General features: G+C 41.0%; 1 protein-coding gene across 4 annotated transcripts in view; it reads left to right on the forward strand.

Moving 5' to 3' along the window:
- The window catches only part of ripor2 (RHO family interacting cell polarization regulator 2), a 43,855-nt gene extending 23,618 nt beyond the window's left edge, over positions 1 to 20,237 (forward strand). For all 4 annotated transcript variants that reach the window (XM_061759253.1, XM_061759256.1, XM_061759255.1 and 1 more), the window contains 22 exons: positions 1,614 to 1,737; positions 3,870 to 4,028; positions 4,920 to 4,998; positions 5,138 to 5,161; positions 5,419 to 5,472; positions 8,868 to 9,017; positions 9,442 to 9,505; positions 9,646 to 9,689; positions 9,983 to 10,108; positions 10,373 to 10,521; positions 10,831 to 10,960; positions 11,948 to 12,320; positions 13,092 to 13,309; positions 13,698 to 13,885; positions 14,640 to 14,802; positions 15,559 to 15,694; positions 15,764 to 15,925; positions 16,761 to 16,922; positions 17,625 to 17,833; positions 17,924 to 18,007; positions 18,095 to 18,185; positions 18,972 to 20,237. In XM_061759253.1, coding sequence (XP_061615237.1) covers positions 1,614 to 1,737; positions 3,870 to 4,028; positions 4,920 to 4,998; positions 5,138 to 5,161; positions 5,419 to 5,472; positions 8,868 to 9,017; positions 9,442 to 9,505; positions 9,646 to 9,689; positions 9,983 to 10,108; positions 10,373 to 10,521; positions 10,831 to 10,960; positions 11,948 to 12,320; positions 13,092 to 13,309; positions 13,698 to 13,885; positions 14,640 to 14,802; positions 15,559 to 15,694; positions 15,764 to 15,925; positions 16,761 to 16,922; positions 17,625 to 17,833; positions 17,924 to 18,007; positions 18,095 to 18,185; positions 18,972 to 19,072 — 2,990 coding nt within the window. In that variant the 3' untranslated portion in view covers positions 19,073 to 20,237. The remainder of the gene's footprint in view (positions 1 to 1,613; positions 1,738 to 3,869; positions 4,029 to 4,919; positions 4,999 to 5,137; positions 5,162 to 5,418; positions 5,473 to 8,867; positions 9,018 to 9,441; positions 9,506 to 9,645; positions 9,690 to 9,982; positions 10,109 to 10,372; positions 10,522 to 10,830; positions 10,961 to 11,947; positions 12,321 to 13,091; positions 13,310 to 13,697; positions 13,886 to 14,639; positions 14,803 to 15,558; positions 15,695 to 15,763; positions 15,926 to 16,760; positions 16,923 to 17,624; positions 17,834 to 17,923; positions 18,008 to 18,094; positions 18,186 to 18,971) is intronic.
- Positions 20,238 to 20,244: the final 7 nt, after the last annotated feature.

Raw genomic sequence — 20,244 nt, forward strand, 5'->3', positions numbered from 1 at the left:
AGGGCAGATTGACTTTTAAGCCATCACGTCTCATAAGTGGAGTACTGTAGCACGGCAGCATTTATCGCTGACATGTCTTTTAGGACGCACACATTTGTCAAATGAAATTAAAGTCTACTCAACAATAGCGGGAATCCACCCGAATTGTGTGGCCGGCCGTCAGCGAAAGCACAGAACAAAAAAAACCCGGTCTCTGTTGCCGTTCCTGTCAGCAGGACGCCGAGTTTTGCGCGGTGTTCGCATGTCGTCGTACAAAACCCTCTAAACACGCCGCCAGCCAACACCTTCGCGTCGGGAGCTACCAGCGACCCGAGAGCATCTGAAAGAGACGACACACCGCCAGCCTTGTCTTTCCGCCAAAAGGCCGGTGAGCAATACCGGTCGGGCTAATAATAGCACCCCAGCGAGACCCGGCGGATGGCGCTGACTCGGGGGGGGATGAATCACTGGGAACCTGTGAGTTTGCATCAGGAAGGAGGCGACGGTAGATGTCTTGTTTCTGTCCCCTGAGGTACAACTGTTGTGGAACTGTCCTGTACCCGCATGTTCCAACGGCTGTGCAAGTCAAGAATCGTTCCCCCACAATCGTTTGCGCCTCCACTATATTGCGTTTTCAAGCAATCGTCTTCATGGGTTTTTACAGTATATAATCTGGTATCTTGATTCAAAAGTTGCGATTTTTACATATTTTCTTCCTTTGGCTTCCAACAGCAGCGAACTTTGCGGCATCAGTTCACGTGGTTACCTCGCAGTTAAAGTACAGTAGTCACTTGTTTATCGATCTATTCCTGCCACCAGAGGCTTTAAGCGGCTTTATTTTTGTGGCTCAAACATGTCGGGATGAGTAGACATAAGAGAGACACAAGTTGAAGTAGCATCCATATTTCAGCGGGCCGTGGTTTCACGTATTCAGTGGCGAGAGCGGAGACACTGACTGGATTTTTCATGATTTTGAAGCCTCATTTTCTTCACTTTTTTTTTTTTTTTTTTTTTTTTTTTCTTCATTCAAATTTGGCATGGCTGGTAACGACAGTCTTCTCTCCGGTGTGTCAAATGTTTGTATTTTCACCCAAGTCCAATGACTAAAGCTTCTGAACCAGGCTAACGGTAGCAGCGGCCATTGAATTGCTCATGATCGCAGATGCGACGAAATTTCCTGGAATGGTTAGTCGGGAAAATTGACGGCTGATCGTAAACTAGTTTGACGATTGAATAATTGATTATTTTTGGATCTTCCTCAAGATGCAAACCTTCCAGGACCCCTTTTGCTTCAAGACGAGCTAAAGTCTCTCATTCTATTCTCAGCATATTCCCCAAGCATCAACTGCTTCGTGTTACACTTTCTTAAAATAGTCGCGCGTTTGACAGGGTGCTGCTAAATCCAGACTGGGTGATTTTAAAACGTGTTATTTATAGGAGGCGATTAGGTAACGGTGATACTGTGCATCTTTCGGCGTATTCCTGGAATGTTGGACGCTTGCGAGTGAGTGATGAGAGTCAAGTTTCCTGACACGAACATCGCTAGCGTGTTTGCAGCGATGAAAGGTCGGGACGGACGAGTCGAAACCTGCTGAAAAATGTCTTTTCCCACCTGACGATGCGTCTCTCGGCAGGTGTGTCGTCGCGCATCCCGGAGATCATGGCGGCCGCCGGGACGCACTCGCCGGGAGGGCCCAACGGCATCATCCGGAGTCAGTCGTTCGCCGGCTTCAGCACGCTGCAGGAGAAACGCTCGCGGTGAGGCGCCAACCCCAGCGAATCATCCGTCCCGGCCGCCATTTGGTGACAATCGGGAGTCGCAGGTCGAGGAAGGAATGATTGCCATCTTAATGCTGGGCTAAGTAAAGGCGGTAGTAGAGACGTTTTTTGAGAGGGTCGTTTTAATCGTCTGAGCTTTCAACTGGCATGCAGCGGCAAGAATCGTCGGGACACGTCCACGCCATCGCAGAGGTTTTCAAAAGACTCCGAACCACGAAATTCTTAACCCCTATCACTGTTACCCTTACTTAAGAATACAACATTTAATAGAGGATACCGATCTGTCTCCCATGTGTCACATGTACATAATTGTCATCTTTGTGGCTCTCCGTGGAAGTCGGGCTTGTGAGAACAAGCGATAATTTCACAGGCATTCAAACATCTGCTAGCATCAGGGATGGCTTTTCCCAAGTAGTGTACAGTGAATCCCCGCGTACTTGCGGCTCCGCACCCGTGGATTCACTTATCATTATTTTTATTTTAGTTTTTTTGGTGGGGGTTGGCAATTCCGAAAAAAATAGTCGGTTTATGCTTGCTAAGTCAGGAATTTTGGGGTTTAAATTATTTATTTATTTCAATGCAATTAGAATGGCCGTCAGTTATCTGCGGATTTCACTATTCGTGGTCCAGCCCGGTCCCTATTCCTCAATAGCGGGTGCCCACTTTAAGTCATAAATCAACTCTGGAATTTGCGCTGGTACGCCTTTCAACCCTCGTTTTTTAGCTTCTCTTACACCTTGTAGTTAATACACTGCCCCCTATCAGTATGGAGTACACACTTTCCTATCCCGAAAACTCCAATGAGTTGTTTTTTTTGTGGCATGGCTCCATCCCCAGCCCCTGTGAATTGTTGGGGTTTCTTTATTGCAAATGAATAGAATGGTATTTCTGCTCCAAAATAGCCTTAAATATTAATGTTCTAGTTACTACTAGCAGCTCTATTCATATGTATGTATTAAATGCAGGCTTCCCTTCCTCCCATCATTCCATTTTAGGTCACACTCATCTCCCGCCCCACCCCCGCCACCCACTCGTTTCCGATTTAGCTGACATTTCCTTAAGCGTTGACGAGCACCATTCCGACGACCCAAACTAGTTGGAACACGGCAGTGTTAGCGTCGCGCGCTCGCTGGTCGGTCCGAGCTGCCTCGAATGTAGGGCAGCCTTGAGGGGGGTCACGCACGCTCTCGTCGTGAATCTTGGCGCAAACGTACGCGGAATGCTTCACATTCAGCACACATGCACACACGCTCAGACCATCCGATGAGACACTTCTGTATTTAATAATATATAACGGCTTTTCTTTTTAGGAATGCGGAACATCAATAATTTGTCATCATTTTAGGAACTGAATCATGTTAGCCAGAAGCTGAGCTGCACTGTTGTTGTTTACAGTGTGGCTACAGCGCAAGGCAGTTACTCCTCGCTAGTCTACCCAAAAATAAGAGTACATGGCTGTTACAACCTTAGTATACACGGTAATTGTGTGTTTTGGGGGTTAAAAAAAATGGTACCACAACCAGACGATGCCACGTGCACTTTGGTTGCGTCACTGGCACAGCCCGTTTGGGCAATTGACTAGTCGGTGTCCTCAATTATTCATACCGGCATCCTGCAAAATAGCCACGTCAGAGTGTAGTTACCTTGCCACCACAGCCCGTTTAGGCAGCAAATTAGTCACTAGCGTTAATTAGCTGCGTTCCCACACAGAGCCTGTAAACGGCCAGTGTATTAGGAGCTAGTATACCTTTTTGTTTTTATATATATATATATATAGATATATATTATATAAACAATCCCACCACCTCACTTTACTATGCAACATTTGTGTTTACTTTTCCTACCGCGACCCGTTTATGCAGCGGCCTCAATTATTCACATAGAGATCCTGCAAAATCGCCGCATGGTGGGTGTCATAGCAGAGAACTGTTTTAAATGAATAATGTAAGACCTCAACTACTAAAAGTTTGAGCTAAAGAAGTTATCCAAAGTGTGATGAATTTGTAATGAGTTGAGCCTGAAGGAACTCTGCACAATTCCACTGGACACTTGATTAGGTACACCTGCCCAATCTTACTTTTGTGTGTGTGTGTGTGTGTGTGTGTGTGTAGGTGTAACTCGTTCATGGGCAACTCTGTGGCGCAGAAGAAGCCCGCATCCAAGCCCAAGAAGCCTCACTTGTCCGGCCACAAGGGCGGCGGCGGCGGCTCCCGTGAGCCTCAGCCCCAAAGATTGGAGGACGTCTACACCGCGCTCAGACGAGGCCTGGAGTGAGCGCACGGGGTCCCCGCGCTATATCGCGCTTCGTCTTTTGCGCCCACTGTTTTTTTTTAGGGGGGGTTTCTAGTATACTAGCTGAATTTTGAGTTGCCAGCCTTTAGTGTAGTACTACGTTGTAATTTCCAATTTCCCTTAACCCGTTTTTGGCATTTCGCATTATATGTTAGCATTAAGCTAACGGAGGCTCGTTAGACAAAATTATATGGTCTGGTTGAACTTTTGGTTTTTAAATATAGAATGTTTAAATCAATTTTGTTGTATGGTTAACGTAGCAGCTGATTGAATTATTTATTATTCTATTGGGTTTTGCATTATGTGTTAGCATTAAGCTAGTAAGCTTTCGTTAGATGCAAATATATGGTTTCATTAAACATTTTGGGGTTTAGATATACAATTGTCAATTATAGTGTAACTTTCAACTGGGAGTATCATTCATAACATCTATGCTAGTTTCCGCGAGCCCAACTAAAATATTTTGCATTATTACGTTAGCATTAAGCGAGTGGACTTTAATTAGAAGCGATATAATTAATGTAACATGGCTGTTAACATCCATTTACCCATCTTTTGCGTTCTACATTCTGTTAGCATTAAGCTAGCATACTTTTGTTAGACACAATGAGATGTTTTAATTGGACATTTTGGTGTAAACATATACAATCTTTAATTCTTTTTTTGTTGTATGCTCTGTCGCTGTTTTGCATTTGTTAAAGAAGCAGTTGTCCGAAGGTTTAGAATTACCGTAACATCGACGGTAATTTGCCTTAGCCTGTCTACGGTGTTTTGCGTTGTATGTTAGCCTTAAGCTAGCCGGCCTCTCGATATTGTGGATTTTCAGACTGGGGTTCACTGCGTTGTACCTAATGTTGTGTCCTTGGCAGTGAATATTTGGAGGTGCACCAGACGGAGTTGGACAAGCTGATGTTTCTCATGAAGGACATGAAGAGGAACTCGCGGCTGGTGAGTCGAACAAAATCATAAGCTGGTCGGCAGTCATGAGTAATGTGCATGAGACCAAAATAAAACAAAAAACAGTCATAGCCAGTGTAGTAATCCAGTAATAACGGAGTGTTCTTTCTGTTTATTTATTTCTTTGCAGGGCGTGCTCTACGATCTTGACAAGGTGAGCGAGGACAGCATGCAAAAAAAAGAAACAAAAAAAAGCCTAAAAGGAAAATAAATGCTGGCATCATTTGCGGAGTAATTAATGCAGGCAAGGTGATGAAAGGGAATAAATGGAGATGAACTGCATGGTTCTAATTATATATACACCTAAGGGGTTATTTTGTAAAATGACATGCATTTAACTTTAAATACTCATTTGACATTTGGCACAGCTTGCCAAGGTGTAACGTACAATTACCGGATTTGTCTCTGCAGCAAATCAAAGCCATCGAGAGGTACATGAGACGTCTGGAGTTTCACATGAGCAAGGTAAAAAAACAAAAACAAAAACAAAAACTGCAGTTTTAGCTGGTCGTAATTAGTATTTTCCTGTTTTCTGTTGATGATGATTCAATATGATTTTTCTATTTATTGATCAAAACACTGTATTTCTCTACTAATGTTAAATTAAATTATAAAACATTTACACAAACAAATATAGAAGTATAAACATTTTTCTAAACATAAATCCCCTTTTAACAGTTTAGTACATAAAAATGTAAGCTAAATTAAAACAAATCTGTTAACATGTTAGGTAAAACCTATTTCTACAGAAAGATATTCAATGCAATCCATAAGGTATTTATCCAACCCACTTTTACATAAAAATATAAAAAATACAATGAAAATCTAACAATTTTTAAAGGAAAAAATGTCAACAAACATCCTACGTCTCTACATAAACATTTTGATATTAAAAATCGTGATCCATACACCAGATAAAATTTTCATACTGATCAAAATATATATTGAAAAATCATTTTAAATCTGGATCTGATCCGAATTGCGCAGATTTTGTTTAATACTGTTAAAAAAACATTTTGCGACTTGGCTAAAAGGAAATTGGGCCACCAAGTCCAATCGGTCAAGGTAAAAAAAAATAATAATAATAATACAAAAAAACTTCCCGCTGAGGTTGCCAGGTTGGCTTTCGTCCTCCTTTTTTGTCGTCGGTTGCGTGTTGAATCGTCTTCAAGCTTGCGCAACTTCTCTTCGGCGTTCCCTTTTGTCGCGCGTGTTGTCGCGCATCCAATCAGACTCGACAGCCGCGCGCTCGCGCTGTTCCTGCGGTTGCCGTGGTTACCAGAAGGCCATCTTTTGAACGGAGCCACCTAACGGGTCACATTAGAGCTTTACACACACACACATGTGGTTCCTGCGGATGTGGGTCAGGACCAAATTGAGTCCCTGGAGATGTGGGGGGGAAAAGAGAAAATTTAAAAGAGAGGCAGATCGAAGTGTGTGTGTGTGTGTGGTCCACTTTGTGCGAAAAGTGTGTGCACGCAAGGGATGTGGTCACGAGGTGCCGGCCAGTGTTAAAACAAACACTGAAAGGCTTTGTGAAGCCCGGGAATGAATCGTCGTCTCTTATTTGCGGCGCACAAAAATAGGATGACAAGTCACGTGGGAATTATTAGTAGGAAAGTCATGATCTGCGAAAGTCAAAGGTCAATGGAAAATAATATCAATAAAGAACAAAAAGGCTACTTTATTTGGGCTGATTCAATTGTCGATTGGGGATGGGGGACTCGGGAAATGTACAATGAAAAAAATTCTAATGAAAATATCAAATAAATGTCAGTTTAAAATAAAGGTCTATATATATATATATTTAAATTTTAAAAAATATAAAACAATTTTAAATCATAAAAAGTTACATAAATTTAACTTACAAAAATGTAAAAACTGAATTTAATTTTAACTATGAATGTAAAAATCATTTTTACATTAAAAATTAAATTCAAAATTTTACATAAAACTAATCCAATATTGAATGTAAAAATGTAAACTATAATCCCGCTTTTACATAAATGCAAACCTTTTTTCTTTATTCACTGGAAATGTAAAATGAAATATTTTTTAAAATATTTAAATAAAATAAAATCTATTTTGTTAATAGGGTTAGGGTTTTGTTTACATTTGAATAAGTAAAATAAGATCCCATTCGTTCACATAAATATGTAAAATATGATCAAATCTTAAATGTAAAATATTTCTTTTGATCGAAAGTCGCCTCGATTTTGGAAATTCCATGATATTTTTACATTGGAAATGTGACATTAAATATTGTTTTAAATAATAGAAAATAAAATACAATCTATTGTTAGAAAAAAAAAAAAGGGAAAAAATCTAATTTTAAAATAAAAATCCAAGGAGAAAATGTCCCTAGAGAATGTAAATTACGGTCTCATTTTTCACAAAACGTCAAATGGAATGTCTTGATGATCATTGCAAGACATCTGAATGATTTAATCTAAATCATTCTTGCAATTATTTACAGATAAGTACTAATGTACATTTCGACTTGACAACGGCCAATCAGCATCATCTTACTCTTTGTGCGTGTGTGCGCACGTGTGTTTTATAATGAGTAATGAGAAGTGCAGCTGCAACCCCCACCCCCCCCCCGCGGGGACGAAGTGTGTGTGTGTGTGTGTGTGTGTGTGGTTCTCGACTGAAACGCCAGGATGAACTCATTTTCCTGTTCCGTGCATGCGTGCGAGTGTCACAATCAGGATTGGGTTTATTGTCAAAACAACACAAACATGATTTGACATTTGACCTTAGGAGTAAAGAAAATCTACATGGCTGTGCAAAACGACAAATTCAATATAGGCACACACACACACACACACACGACCCTCAAAGAGTAGCTTGTGTGTTTGTTGATGTTTGATCCGTCCCGCCTATTTTTATAATCTCCTTTGAGTCACTACTGCCAGTGTGTGTGTGTGTGTGTGAGTGCGTGCGTTTGTTTGCCTCGGTCTCCGTGTGTGTGTGTGAGTGCGCGCGCGCACACGCAAGATCCAGGATAATGTTGATATGTTTAAGAGGATTTTGAGTCTGCCAAAATCCAAATCCTGTTGATGATTAATGTGACTCGATAAGGAGTCCAAATCCTCGAGTAGAAACCGTGGTGATTAGATTCATAAGGGGGGGGAAATATCACTCATACTCATACCTGCAGCTAATATCATTCTTCTTGGATTATCTGGGTTTAGGCTCAAATGTAAAGCTTGAGGTGCGACGACGACGATGATGATGGTGGTGGTGGTGGTCTGTGCGGAGCGGCGTGACCTCGTTGCGGAGAGGGATATTTTATTTCCCAGAAGGCGGCGAGAGCGTCGCGTAATTTGGCCGCCGATTAGCTGACGACGCTATTAGCCCCGACCTTTCAAGTGGATGACGATGTACAGATCGCATTCGAAGAAAAACGTGTTTTTTTTTTTTTTTTTTTTATGTCAGCCAGATAGATACAGAGATGATAAAGCGATTTTGTCTTTTGGCTGCGTTCCATTTCTAATTTCTACGCCACTGTTAACAGCTGCTGCACTGCACGCACGCGCGCACACTCAGCGCATGCCACTGACTGGCAGACGTGGCCTGCCGCCAGCTGGCTGAGGGAGTTCTATTTTATTTATTTATTACATTTTTTTTTTACATAAGCGCTGCTGACTCATCACTTTCCCACCTCCATAAAACGGTTGCATCATCGCCACTGTACATTTCTCAATTCAAACCATCCCAACTTCAAAAGATTCAGGACGTTTTGGGAACCCCCCCCCCCCCCCCTCGTTTCCCAGGATTCTATTGAAGTGAAAGAGACGTTCACCCCCCAAATGCCCCCTCCCCCCACCCCCCTTTTGGCATCTGCGTTGGCGCAGGTGGACGAGCTGTACGAGGCCTTCTGCATCCAGAGTCGGCTGCGCGACGGAGCCGGCCGCATGAAGCAGGCCTTCACCTCCTCGCCCTCCACCAAGGCCACCAAGGAGAGCGTCGCCGAGGTCAACCGCCGCTACAAAGAATACACCGAGGTGCTCTTCTTACAACTACGACCCGCCAAAAGCACTAAAAGACATTTGAGTTGAGACCGACTCGTTGGAGAGATTTTGTACGTGTGACATTAAACGGGGCAGATCAACGACGCTCATTTGAAGTGTTTTCGGTCTCGCCGTTTGCTTGCGGGCGGAATTTGGTGGCAAAATTGGATCACTTGCCGTAAAAGACAAAACTCTTTTTGGAAAAAGGCAACATGAAATTTGGTCGGCACGTGTATGATGAGCAAACCCGCAAAAAGCTCTCAGACAGCCATGCCCCAAAAGACAGAGGAAGTCTGCCATTTTGCTTCGCCGCCGCCGCTTTGGGTGAAACTTCATGTCGGTGTGTGGGCGCAGCGTGGCAGCAAAGTTTGATGTCTGTTTTTCTTCTCTTTTTTTTGTTGTTGTGTCCCGTCTCCAGAACATGAGCGCCTTTGAGAGCGATCTGGAGAACTTGCTCGGGGAATTTCACATCAAGATGAAAGGTGACCGCATAATCTTGATATTAAAAGCTCTCATTTGGCGGCAACCGAAGTCGTTCTTATTGCCTCCACTCCAATTTGGGACCCTCGTCGGCATCACTCTGAATTAACATCCATGTAAAAAAAGTATTTTTCTCTCTCAGGTTTGGCAGGCTTTGCCCGCCTCTGCCCGGGAGACCAGTATGAGGCAAGTCACTTTTTTAAAAAAAAAAAAAAAAAAAAATTTTTTGTTTTTGCAATGAAAAAAAAGTAATTGTATTTAAAATAAATAAATAAAATTTACACATATATATATTTTTTATTTTTTTTTAATCAATGTAGTTTTGTATTTTTAACTTCATACAAATTGTTTTCATGGGATAATCATTATAATATAGAAATGAACGTGGGTGGAAGATTTGTTTCCGAATGCCAATCACATCAAAAAGTGAATATTAAAGCGTCGCTAAGCCCGCGCTGACTTGCGAGTCTGCGCCGCAGATCTTCATGCGTTACGGTCGGCAGCGGTGGAAGCTGAAGGGCCGGATCGAGGTGAACTCCAGGCAGAGTTGGGACGGAGACGAGATGATCTTCATGCCGCTCGTCAGCGACTTCATCAACATCAAGGTCGGCCGCCCGGCGCTAGTAAACAAACCTCCCCGTGTCGTTTGACCGAGGAGGAACCGTTGAGAAATCGAGCTAATGCGATCGATGAGCCTCAGTTGAAGGCGGTTTTAACTTAACTCCTGAATAGTTGTTTATGGAACACGGGTTCATAATTGTGTACATTCTCGAAGCGCGGTGCGGCTGCTTTATGATTGTGTTTGAAGTGCTGCGGCTTTTCGTTCGGTTTCATTGTGCGGCGGTCGGGCGTCTGCCGCGTGTTCGCAGGTGACGGAACTGAAGGGCCTGGCCACGCACTTGCTGGTGGGCAGCGTCATCTGCGAGACCAAGGAGCTGTTCACCGCCATGCCGCAGGCGGTGGCCGTGGACGTCAACGACCTCGGCACCGTCAAGCTCAACCTGGAGGTCGCCTGGTAGTAAGTACCCGCTCGGTTCTTTGCTCGCCATCGCACGAGTCCGTTCCAAGTCAAAACAAGCCTTTTTTTTTTTTTTTTTTTTAAATTAAAAAGAATTAACTATACTGGCAATGGATATTTAAATTTATTTTTAGAATTGTTTTATTTCTCTCTCTATTTTATTTTAATCAAATTTTAAATATGAATATTAGCTCAAATTTGAATTCTGACGTACCTAATAAAGTGTCCCGCTGTCTATTCGTGGTCGTTTGCTCGCTCGCGGTTATTCGCGACGGTAACGTTTAGTTGTTTTTTTTTCTCTCGCCGCAGCCCCTTCGACGTGGAGGACCTGACGCTGTCGTCGGGCAACGTGAGCAAGGCGGCGGCGCTGCAGCGGCGGGTGTCTGTCTACAGTCAGGGCACGCCCGAGACGCCCACCTTCCAGGACGCCGCCTTCTTTGTGAGTACCGCTTCGTGCGCTCCGAGAAAGAAAACGTCAGGAGATGATATACGACTTTAATTGAAGCAGAATGATGTGCAAATAGAACGGGAAAATTTACCTCGGCTAGAGTGGCAAGAGTGTTCGCTGGCGCCATCTATCGGTGTAGTGCCCGAAGTTCACTTTTTCTTTTTCTTTGTTTACTTGCAACAAAGAAAAAAAATCGTGCGTTCATAAGTCAAGACAGCGCGACAGTATTTCATCTTTGGAGTCAGTTGCACGTTTGTCGCCCGGTCGTGCCGCCAGCCGTCCCGACTAACCCTGCCCACCCTGAACCTCACGCGACCCGCTAAAGATGTGGCGTCCGCCCCCCGTGGAGCGCCAACGCCCGTCCTTGCTGCGTGCGCTCAGAGACGTCCTGCTGGAGACGTTCCGCCGCGCCCGCTCGTTCGGCGACTTGTCCTCGCCCAGGCCCAAATCCCGCCTGGAGGTCTACGTGAGTGTGCGGCGCGGCGTGGCGTGGCCCCTTGCACCCAAATCTTGCCCACTTTTGGCAGTGTCTGCATGCAGTTTCCAAATGGTTGCCATTTGCTGACTTGATTCCTGTGTTTCCCTCTTGCAAAATGACAACTTTTTTCCTATTTATTAATTTCAGAAATGTAATAGAATTAAAATTAACTACATTTCTTTTTGTTTTTTCATCATATAAAAAATATGAAAATAATCATCATTAAAATGACTATTTTGGGGGGAAAAAAAATGTTTTCCCAATTAAAATATATTAAAATGTTTCTTTATCATATTAAAACTAAATTATTTTGAAAATGTTTTTTTTCTCATTTGAATTTTTAAAATATTTGTTCAAATGTATTTTTAGTTTTCTCAAATTATAAAAAATATCCTCTTGAACTTTTTTTATTTTATTTTTTTTCCTCCTCCCAACCATAAAATGGCAACTTTTAATTTCATCAAATGGACTTTTTCTTTTTCCCCAAACTTCCCTGTCAGTCGACCCTACCGGACGACGTGTTTGAAAACGGCAGCTCGGCGGAGTGCCAGCGTCTGTCCTTCGCCTTCTCGGACGCGTCCAGCCCGAGCCCGGCGCCCAGCTCGCACTCGCCGGCGCCGTCCAACCCGGAGATCACCGTCACGGCGCCCGACACGGACGCGTCGGCCTCGCCCTCCGGGCTGCGGGAGGGCTCCATCGCCGAGGAAGACGAGGAGGGAGAGGGAGAGGAAGACGGCGAGACTGATAGCGGCACGAGCGCCGGCCCGGAGGAGTCGGAGTGGGAACGGACCGAGTCCCGACGTGACGCCGTGGCGCCCGAGGACGTCTTCCTGGACCACGCGGACCGGCTCAAACCGGTCCAGTTGGACCAAGGTTAGAATACTGTCACATCTTTTTGACTTATTACTTTTGCTAGTTTTTATTTCATTGAGAATTGTTTTTGTTTAAATTCAGTTTTTCATTTGTTTTTTCTTTCAAAAGCAAAACATTAATTTTTATTTTTAATTTTTTTTTTGGGGGGGTGAAAGTGCAACATTTTTGCCTGTAAAATAATTTTTTTGCATACTGACCTTTTTTTTTCTTTTAAAATCAACATTTTCTTCATGAAATATTTTATTTCCTAGTGGAAACACAATTTATCTTGAAGTGACAAATTGTAAATACTTTTTTTCTTGTTTCATGAACATTTTCTTGAAATGACAATTTTTTTTTCCTCAAATTAAAATGTTTTTTTGTTAAAAAACATTTTTTTCTTGGACAATTTTTTTTTCCCCATGTAAAACGTTTTTGCCGTGTGTGGACTTTTTCTTACAATTAATTTTTGTCACGTAAAATGACGTTTGCTTTTTAAAATGCTAAAACGTTTTTTCTCATTTGTTTTCTCTTAAAATGGTAAAAGTAAAAAAATGAAATGTTTTCAATTAGGAAAGATAAACAAGCATCCACATATGAAATGTAAACGTAAAAGTTGAAGTGCAATCTTTTTGAAGGCAAAATCGAGTCACGGCAGTCGCGTAATAGAAATACATTGACAAAAAAGACAGTTATTATAGGTGGTAGTTTCATTTTTAAATTGTTTATTTTTTTTAAAGTTTCAGTTTCCCAAAAAGTTTGGTTCAATACCAGTTTGGGTTATTATCGCAGACGACGAGGACGAAGGCGGCAACCTGACGCGGCAGCTGGTCAAGCGGCTGACGTCGTCGTCGGGGGCGGACGAGGAGGGGGGCGGCGCCCCCGCGGAGGGCGGCGGCCTGGAGGACGCCATCCACGGGTTGCTCCTGACGCTGGAGGCGCTGACGCAGCGATGCCGAGAGCTGCAGGACTTGGAGCAGGAAGTCATGCGGCTGGAGGACCTCTTGAAGGTGGCCGGCTCATTTCAATAACCCCGCCCCCTCGTTAAAAAATTGCTGCTTTTAAAAAAAAAAAAAAAAAAAAAGACGTTGAAATTTTTCAAAAGCACAGAACTTTTTCTCCATGAAAATTGTGATTCATTCTTGTCAACTAACAACTTTGTACCTCGTAAATAAAAAAAATTAAAAAAACATGCTGTAAAGATACAACAGTTTTATTTTGGTAAAACAGCAACTTTGTTCGTGTAAAGTGATGACTTTTTTTCGTCAAATGACAATTTCTCGTGAAACAGACTTTGTGTTCCAATGTGACAAGTTTGTCGCGACGTCAGCGAAGCACAAAAATCGGTGGCAAAGTGACGTGATGGGTGTTTTGGTCTTTGTTTTTGGCGGCGGTCAGTGCCGCCTGCCGGGCCACAGGAGTCGCTCGTCCAGCCTCAGCCTGACGGTGGAAAGCGCGCTCGAGAGCTTCGACTTCCTCAACACGTCCGATTTTGACGACGACGACACCGGAGACGACGCCGTCGTCCTCGCCGCGCCGCCGCCGCACCGGTTGCCGCCGTTCGACGGTGATGTTGATAGGATCGGGTGGGTTGGAAATATTCATTTATATGTTCCCCCCCCTTTTGTTACATTTAATCTCATGTGCAAATATCTGATTTCTATTTCTTTTTTTTTCTTTTTTTTTTGGGTTAGTACATTATCACATGAATTGCTTATACAAAATTTCAAGTCACGCAAACTATGTACTAAATTAGTACAAATTTATACAAATGCAAACTAAATTGCATTCAAATATAAAATGGATTAAATATTATATAAATAAAAGTATGTATTAAATAAATTAGAAATAAAAGAAATAATAAATAATGCGCCATAAAATTAATCATTATTTTAACAGTTATAGAATTTACTGTATAAAAATAAAAATTAATTATATAAATTGAATACATTATGCAACTAAAAAAAGAGTACAACAGTTTACAAATAGAAGAGACAGATATGAAATGTTTAATAAATTATAGAAATAAAAGTGATAATGAATTATACACCTAAAATAACGTTGTATAGTTTTTTTAACGTAAAAAATAATAATTAAGAAATGCACATTTTAAATATAAATTTAGACAATTTACACCATAAATTGTATAATAGTTATACAATTAGAAATATCAATTATATAATAACTGATTCAGAGAAATTCAAAAAAATAATAAATCAGAGGAACCAAAAGAGAATTTTTTTCCTTTCTACGCACTTTTCAGGACTTCCAATTTCGAGGTGCGGTTGTCAACGTTGTCGTTTGCATTGATGATTAAATTGTTTTTGTTTTCCCCTGTAGGGGGCAGCACCCCGAGGCTCGAGGTCACCTGAGCGAAGCCCTGACGGAGGACACGGGCGTGGGCAACAGCGTGGCGGGCAGCCCCTTGCCCCTCACCACCGGCAACGACAACCTGGACGCCGCCCTTGTGGTCCACCTGCAGTACTGCCAGCGCCTCATCCAGGCACGCACGCACGCACGCACACACCGCCTCGCGTTACTAAAATGTTATTACTTTGCAAAAACTAAGTTTTCCTTTCACAAGAAAGCTTTTCAGTGATTTTCTTTTTTTTTTTTCCTCATACGACCACTTTTTTTTGGGGGGGTAAAATTACATATTTGTTCATGTTAAACATTTGTATATATATTTTTTTGATTTTAAAAGTAAAATCTGCTTTTTGTGCTCATAAATGTTACACCTTAATGATTACTTTTGACTATTTTTCTTGTAAAATTAATTTCTCCAAAAAATGATCTTGCATAGAAATGACAACTATTATATTTCTTGAGATTTAGGTTTTTTTTTTCCCTTGTAAAAGGACAATTTTGTTACTTTTCATAAAAAATATTTTTAAATGTTTCTTATAAAATTACAAATAAAAAAAAAATCTCATAACTGGTTTTAAAAATCTTGCAAAATGATTTTAAAAAATTCAGAAAATGACAAATGTTTTTAAAATAATGACTTTTCATGTAAGATGATGACTTATTTCTTGTCATAAATGTTTGACGATTTATTTTATCATATAGTGACAACTTTTTAAAAATGTAAAATTAATTAAATGAAAACGATAGCGTTCTAGTAAAAAATGACTTTCTCAGAAAGTTGCGCAATTTTTTCAACTCACAATGTGACTACTTTGCCCTTGTAAAAAAATTGCCTGAAAAAAAAAACATTTTTTAATTCTCTCTGTTCTAATTGCCTTTTCCATTGGGCCAGGCGCTGAGCGACGGCGGCGTGAGCGGGTGGCGCCGGCGCGGCGTCCTCCGCAAGCTTTCGTCTCAGACGGCGCTGCTGGAAGAGCTGGCCGAGGTCATCGTGGACCACCCGGCGGCGCTGTCGTCCCCCGCCGAGGGTGGGTACGCGCGCCGCAACGGCGCGGCGTAGTGAGCGTGCGTGACGTCACACTCTGTTCTGCTTGCAGCGGTGCCGGGCCTGGCGGCGCGCCGAGGTCTGATGGCGTTGTGGGCGGAGTGCAGCGGTTCTCCGGGACTCTTCCACACCACGCTCGACCGAGTGTTGAGTCACATGACGCGGCGCTACCAGGAAACGCTAATGGAGAAATACCCGCAAAGCTGCCACGCAGGTCCCACTTTCTTCTCATTTTAGCAACATTGTGACTTCTTTCTCGTAAAAAAAAATATTTTTTTTACTCAAATGGTGATCTTGTAAAAAAAAAAAAAAAAAAATGGCAACTTTTTTTTTTTGACATAACGTGACCGCTTATTTCATGTAAAAAATGAAAAGGCTTTTTTTACTTTTTCTCATAAAGTGGCCACTTTGTTACAAAATAGAAGAAGGCATATCAAGTAAAATTACAACTTCTCATAAAAAAATAAAAAATGTTTGTGAAGTTTTTTGTTACTTTTTTCTTGTGAAATGACAACAAAATGAAAAATAAATCTAATAAAATAGCAACTTTTTTTTTCTCAAATGACAATTTAAAAAAACTAATTGACTTTTTTCTCTCAAATTAGTTTTTTTTTTTATCTCACAAAATGACGTTTTAAAAAATTTGTTCTCGTAAAAATCTCAAACTTTGTTTTTTTTTTCGCAAAATAAGAATGACAACTTTTCTAATCAAAAACTATCAAAATGACTTTTCTCATGAAATGACAACTTTTTTTTTTTTTTTTTTTTTCCTCATAAAATGACAATTCTCATAAAAATACAACTTCAAAAAAAATATTCACAAAGCTAACTTCTTAAAAAATACATTCTAGGAATATTACTACTTCAGAAAAATCCAATAAAATGATAACATTCTTATAAATTGACATTTTTCTTATAAAACTTTAAAAATATATTGAATTTAAATTGTGATGTATTTATTTAAACTCATGTAAAATGCCCATATTCCAAGTTTTTTTGCTGTTGTTGTTGTTTTTGCCATCCAAAATGTGAACGTTGTTGCGTTGCAGTGATCTCTTTGGTGGCGCGCGAGATGGCCGACCGAAACGACGAGCCGGACGCATCGGACGGGCCGAGGCGGGACGTCGTCACCGTGTTTCTGTTTCACGCGTACGTGGCGGAACATCAAGTCGGCGACATGGAGACGCACCTGCTGCACTTGGCCGAGGAGGGTGAGCAACCGCGGGCGACACGCGCAAAGCGTCTTCCGGGGACTCGCGCGTTCACATAAGAAGACCTGCAAATGGAATTAAGCGGCTACATTTTAAAATAAGCTGCACTTGGGTATGTTGTAATAGTAATAATAATAGTTTAATAAATTCTACAAATCAAAATACATTTTACAAATATAGTTTTATAAATTCTACAAATGCAATATAAATTATACAAATATTGATTAGTAAACTCTAGAACTAAAATCATGAAGCATAATGAATTCTTCACATAAATGTTTGATAAATTCAGCAAATGTGTGAAATACAATAAGTTGTAGAACTAAGATAAATTGTAGAATAAATTCTACAAATAAAACACTATAATAAAAAATATATTAATAAATTCAATGAATTTCATAAGTTGTACGACCCAAATAATAAATTTAATTGTCCAACCAAAATAATAAATTGTAGAATAAATAAATCATACAAAATTAGTATATCAATGTAAATAAAGATTACACGATGATGAAAACTAAAAATAAATTATGCAAACTAAAAAGAAATGAAATTTTAAAAAAGTAATTATATTCCATGACATCCATCACATGATTAAATTATTTAAAAAAAAATATATTTTTTTTTTTTGATGCAATCACCAACAAACTGATTTCAAACCTTGGCTGAGTTGGCGTGTGTGCGTGTGTGTGTTGCGTTCAGGGTTGTTTACTGAGCGATTGCGGGGCGGAGACGCGCCTCAGTGCATATTGGCGCTGCAGGAGGTGCCCGCGTGGCGCCTGTGGCCTCACAGCGCCACCCTGAGGACGCTGGCCTCGCTGCTGACCTCCGACGACCCCGGCGTCAGCGAGGCGGCCGCCGACTACCTCGCCAACGCCGCCGCGCCGCCGCACGCCCATTTTAGGAACAAGGTCAGCCCGTTGCTTTTGACCGTTTTCATTCTTGCAATGAAATCATACGCCATCCCATAATAACGCGTGTATGTGTGTGTGTGTTGACAGGCGGTGGAGTGTTACACCGAGGCTCTGTCGGAGGCGAGCGTCCACAGCCAGAGAGCGGCGTGCGCGGCGCTCAGCTGCCTGCAGGTGGGTGACGGCTCGTCCGAATATTTTGGTCGCTGCCGATAATCGAGGCGTCGTTAGCGCAGGTGTACCTAATATTGTGATCCGCAGGCGGTGGAGAGCGTCCGGGCCGTGGCGGCGCTGTGCGACTCGGCCGACGAGGAGCTGCGCCACGTCGCCATAGAAACCCTGCTCACGTTCGGTCAGTCCGTCGCCCGACATCGCAGAAACGCCTTCAAAGTCGAGTGTGCGCCGCAAAACAAAAATATTCATCTTTGAGGGTTACAAAGAATGACGATTGGCAATTTTGTTTGCATGGAAAAAAATCTTATAAAGTGACCTTTTTTTTTCCCCTTGCAAAGCCCCAACTTTACACTCCCTGGTTCTCTTAAAATTACGTTTTTTTTTTTTTTTTTTACATTTTTTCATGCAACTTTATGTACGTATAAAAAAAAAATCTGGTAAAATGACCAATTTTGTTTTAAAGTGACAACTTGCTTCACTTAAAAAGCTTTTTTTTCCTCATAAATGACAACTTTGTTCATATTAAATTGAAATTTTGTTTACATTAAAAAAAAATCCCCTCAAACCTGCTTTTTTTCCCTCCAAATGACCTTTTCACATGAAATTATCTTTCTTCCTATCGAAAAAGACAACTTTTTTTTCTCAATCAAAAAACTGTAAAATGACATGTTTGACTTGTTTTTTTACTTTTGGGGGGGGTTTGACTCTTGAAATGATTGTTTGGGTGCATGGCTTTTTTTTATGGTAAAATGAGCATTTTCTCACTTTTTGTTTGTTTGTTTTTCATATAAAGAGAACTTGGTTGACTTCATAAAATAACAACTGTTCAGGTGCATAGCTTTTTTTTCTAGTAAAAAAAATAAATAAAAATTCCCCATAAAATGACTATGGTTAACTTTTTTTTTCTTTTTTTCTCTCGTTCCTCTTTCTGGTAAAATGACAAGTTTGTGCTGTTTTGTTGCAGGCGAGGAAGGTCGTCTGGCCTACGAGCAACTGGACACAGTGCCGCGAGAAATGATTCGCTTGGGCGGGCGGCGGGCGAACGCCGTCACCACCGCCTTTTAAGACGCCAACGTGCCACGCCGGTGGGGGGGGGCGAAAAATCATTTAAAAAAATTTAAAAACTCGCAAACCGAATCTCTGCACAACATACACACATGCACAAGTATACAATAAATATTTGGGGTTGAACTGGAGAGCACAAAGTTTCACTGGACTTAATAGGAACACACTGCACTCGTTAGTTCCTCACTTATTCCACTTGTTACTGTGAAAGCGCAACTTTTTTTTTTTTTTCTCTCTCGATAACACACTTTTGCACTTGTAAATACGCCGCCAGTATGTATATTTAAGTTTGTACAACGTTCTGTGTCGACTAAGGGTCCGTTTGGGGTTTTTTTTTTTTTATTTTATTATTTTTTTGGCGTGTATGCATGTTGTCGCGAAAAGGCGCCAAGTGGCGGTTGGGTTGATTTGGTCTCCTTCAATGTGCAGTTTTTCAAGTGCAATTCTTTATGGAAAGGTGATTTTATTTATTATTCACAATGATATTCTCTCCTGCTGTATAAGTTGCAGAGGACATTATGTGGATTGTATATGTATGTTCTCTGCTGAATCAGGTGTGTTTTACTTTTAAAATATCATTAAAAATAAATTTGGCCTTTGTTGATTTAATTGGTTAAATTTTTAAATATTAGATTTATATGCTGTAAAAAAATATATATTTTACGTTATGATTGCAGAAATTTATTGTAAGCAAAGCAATTAAATTTTTTTTAATGAGAATGTATTTCCAACTTAACTTTCATTTTGGCCGCAATCGTCACGTTTTAAAAGCACAACTAAAACAAGTCCTGCTTGAAAAGCCATGTTACCTGAAAACGAGTGGTTCTATTTTTAAGAAATGTATTTTGTATGCTATATTTGTTAAATGTGTGAACTTCCAAGCTCATTTTTTTTTTAATATATACTTTTGCAAAGTAACATTTTCCTCTTAAACATGTAAAAATAGGCAAAGTATTTTCTCTTTTTTTTAAAGAAAATGATTCAGTTGATCAGTGTTATCAAATGATTAACTCCACAATGTGTTATATTGACAAAAAGTCGCAGGAGAGGATGCGGTTGGTTGTCGAGATGGATTCATCTCTCAGGTTGATTTGATTGGACGGACTGTAGGTGGCGCTATTTGCTCGTTACAAGTTGCAATAAAGTTTATTTTTGCATAATTGTACATTGAA

This window comes from Phyllopteryx taeniolatus, chromosome 21 (genome assembly GCF_024500385.1).
Source record: "Phyllopteryx taeniolatus isolate TA_2022b chromosome 21, UOR_Ptae_1.2, whole genome shotgun sequence".
NCBI classification, from domain to species: domain Eukaryota; kingdom Metazoa; phylum Chordata; class Actinopteri; order Syngnathiformes; family Syngnathidae; genus Phyllopteryx; species Phyllopteryx taeniolatus.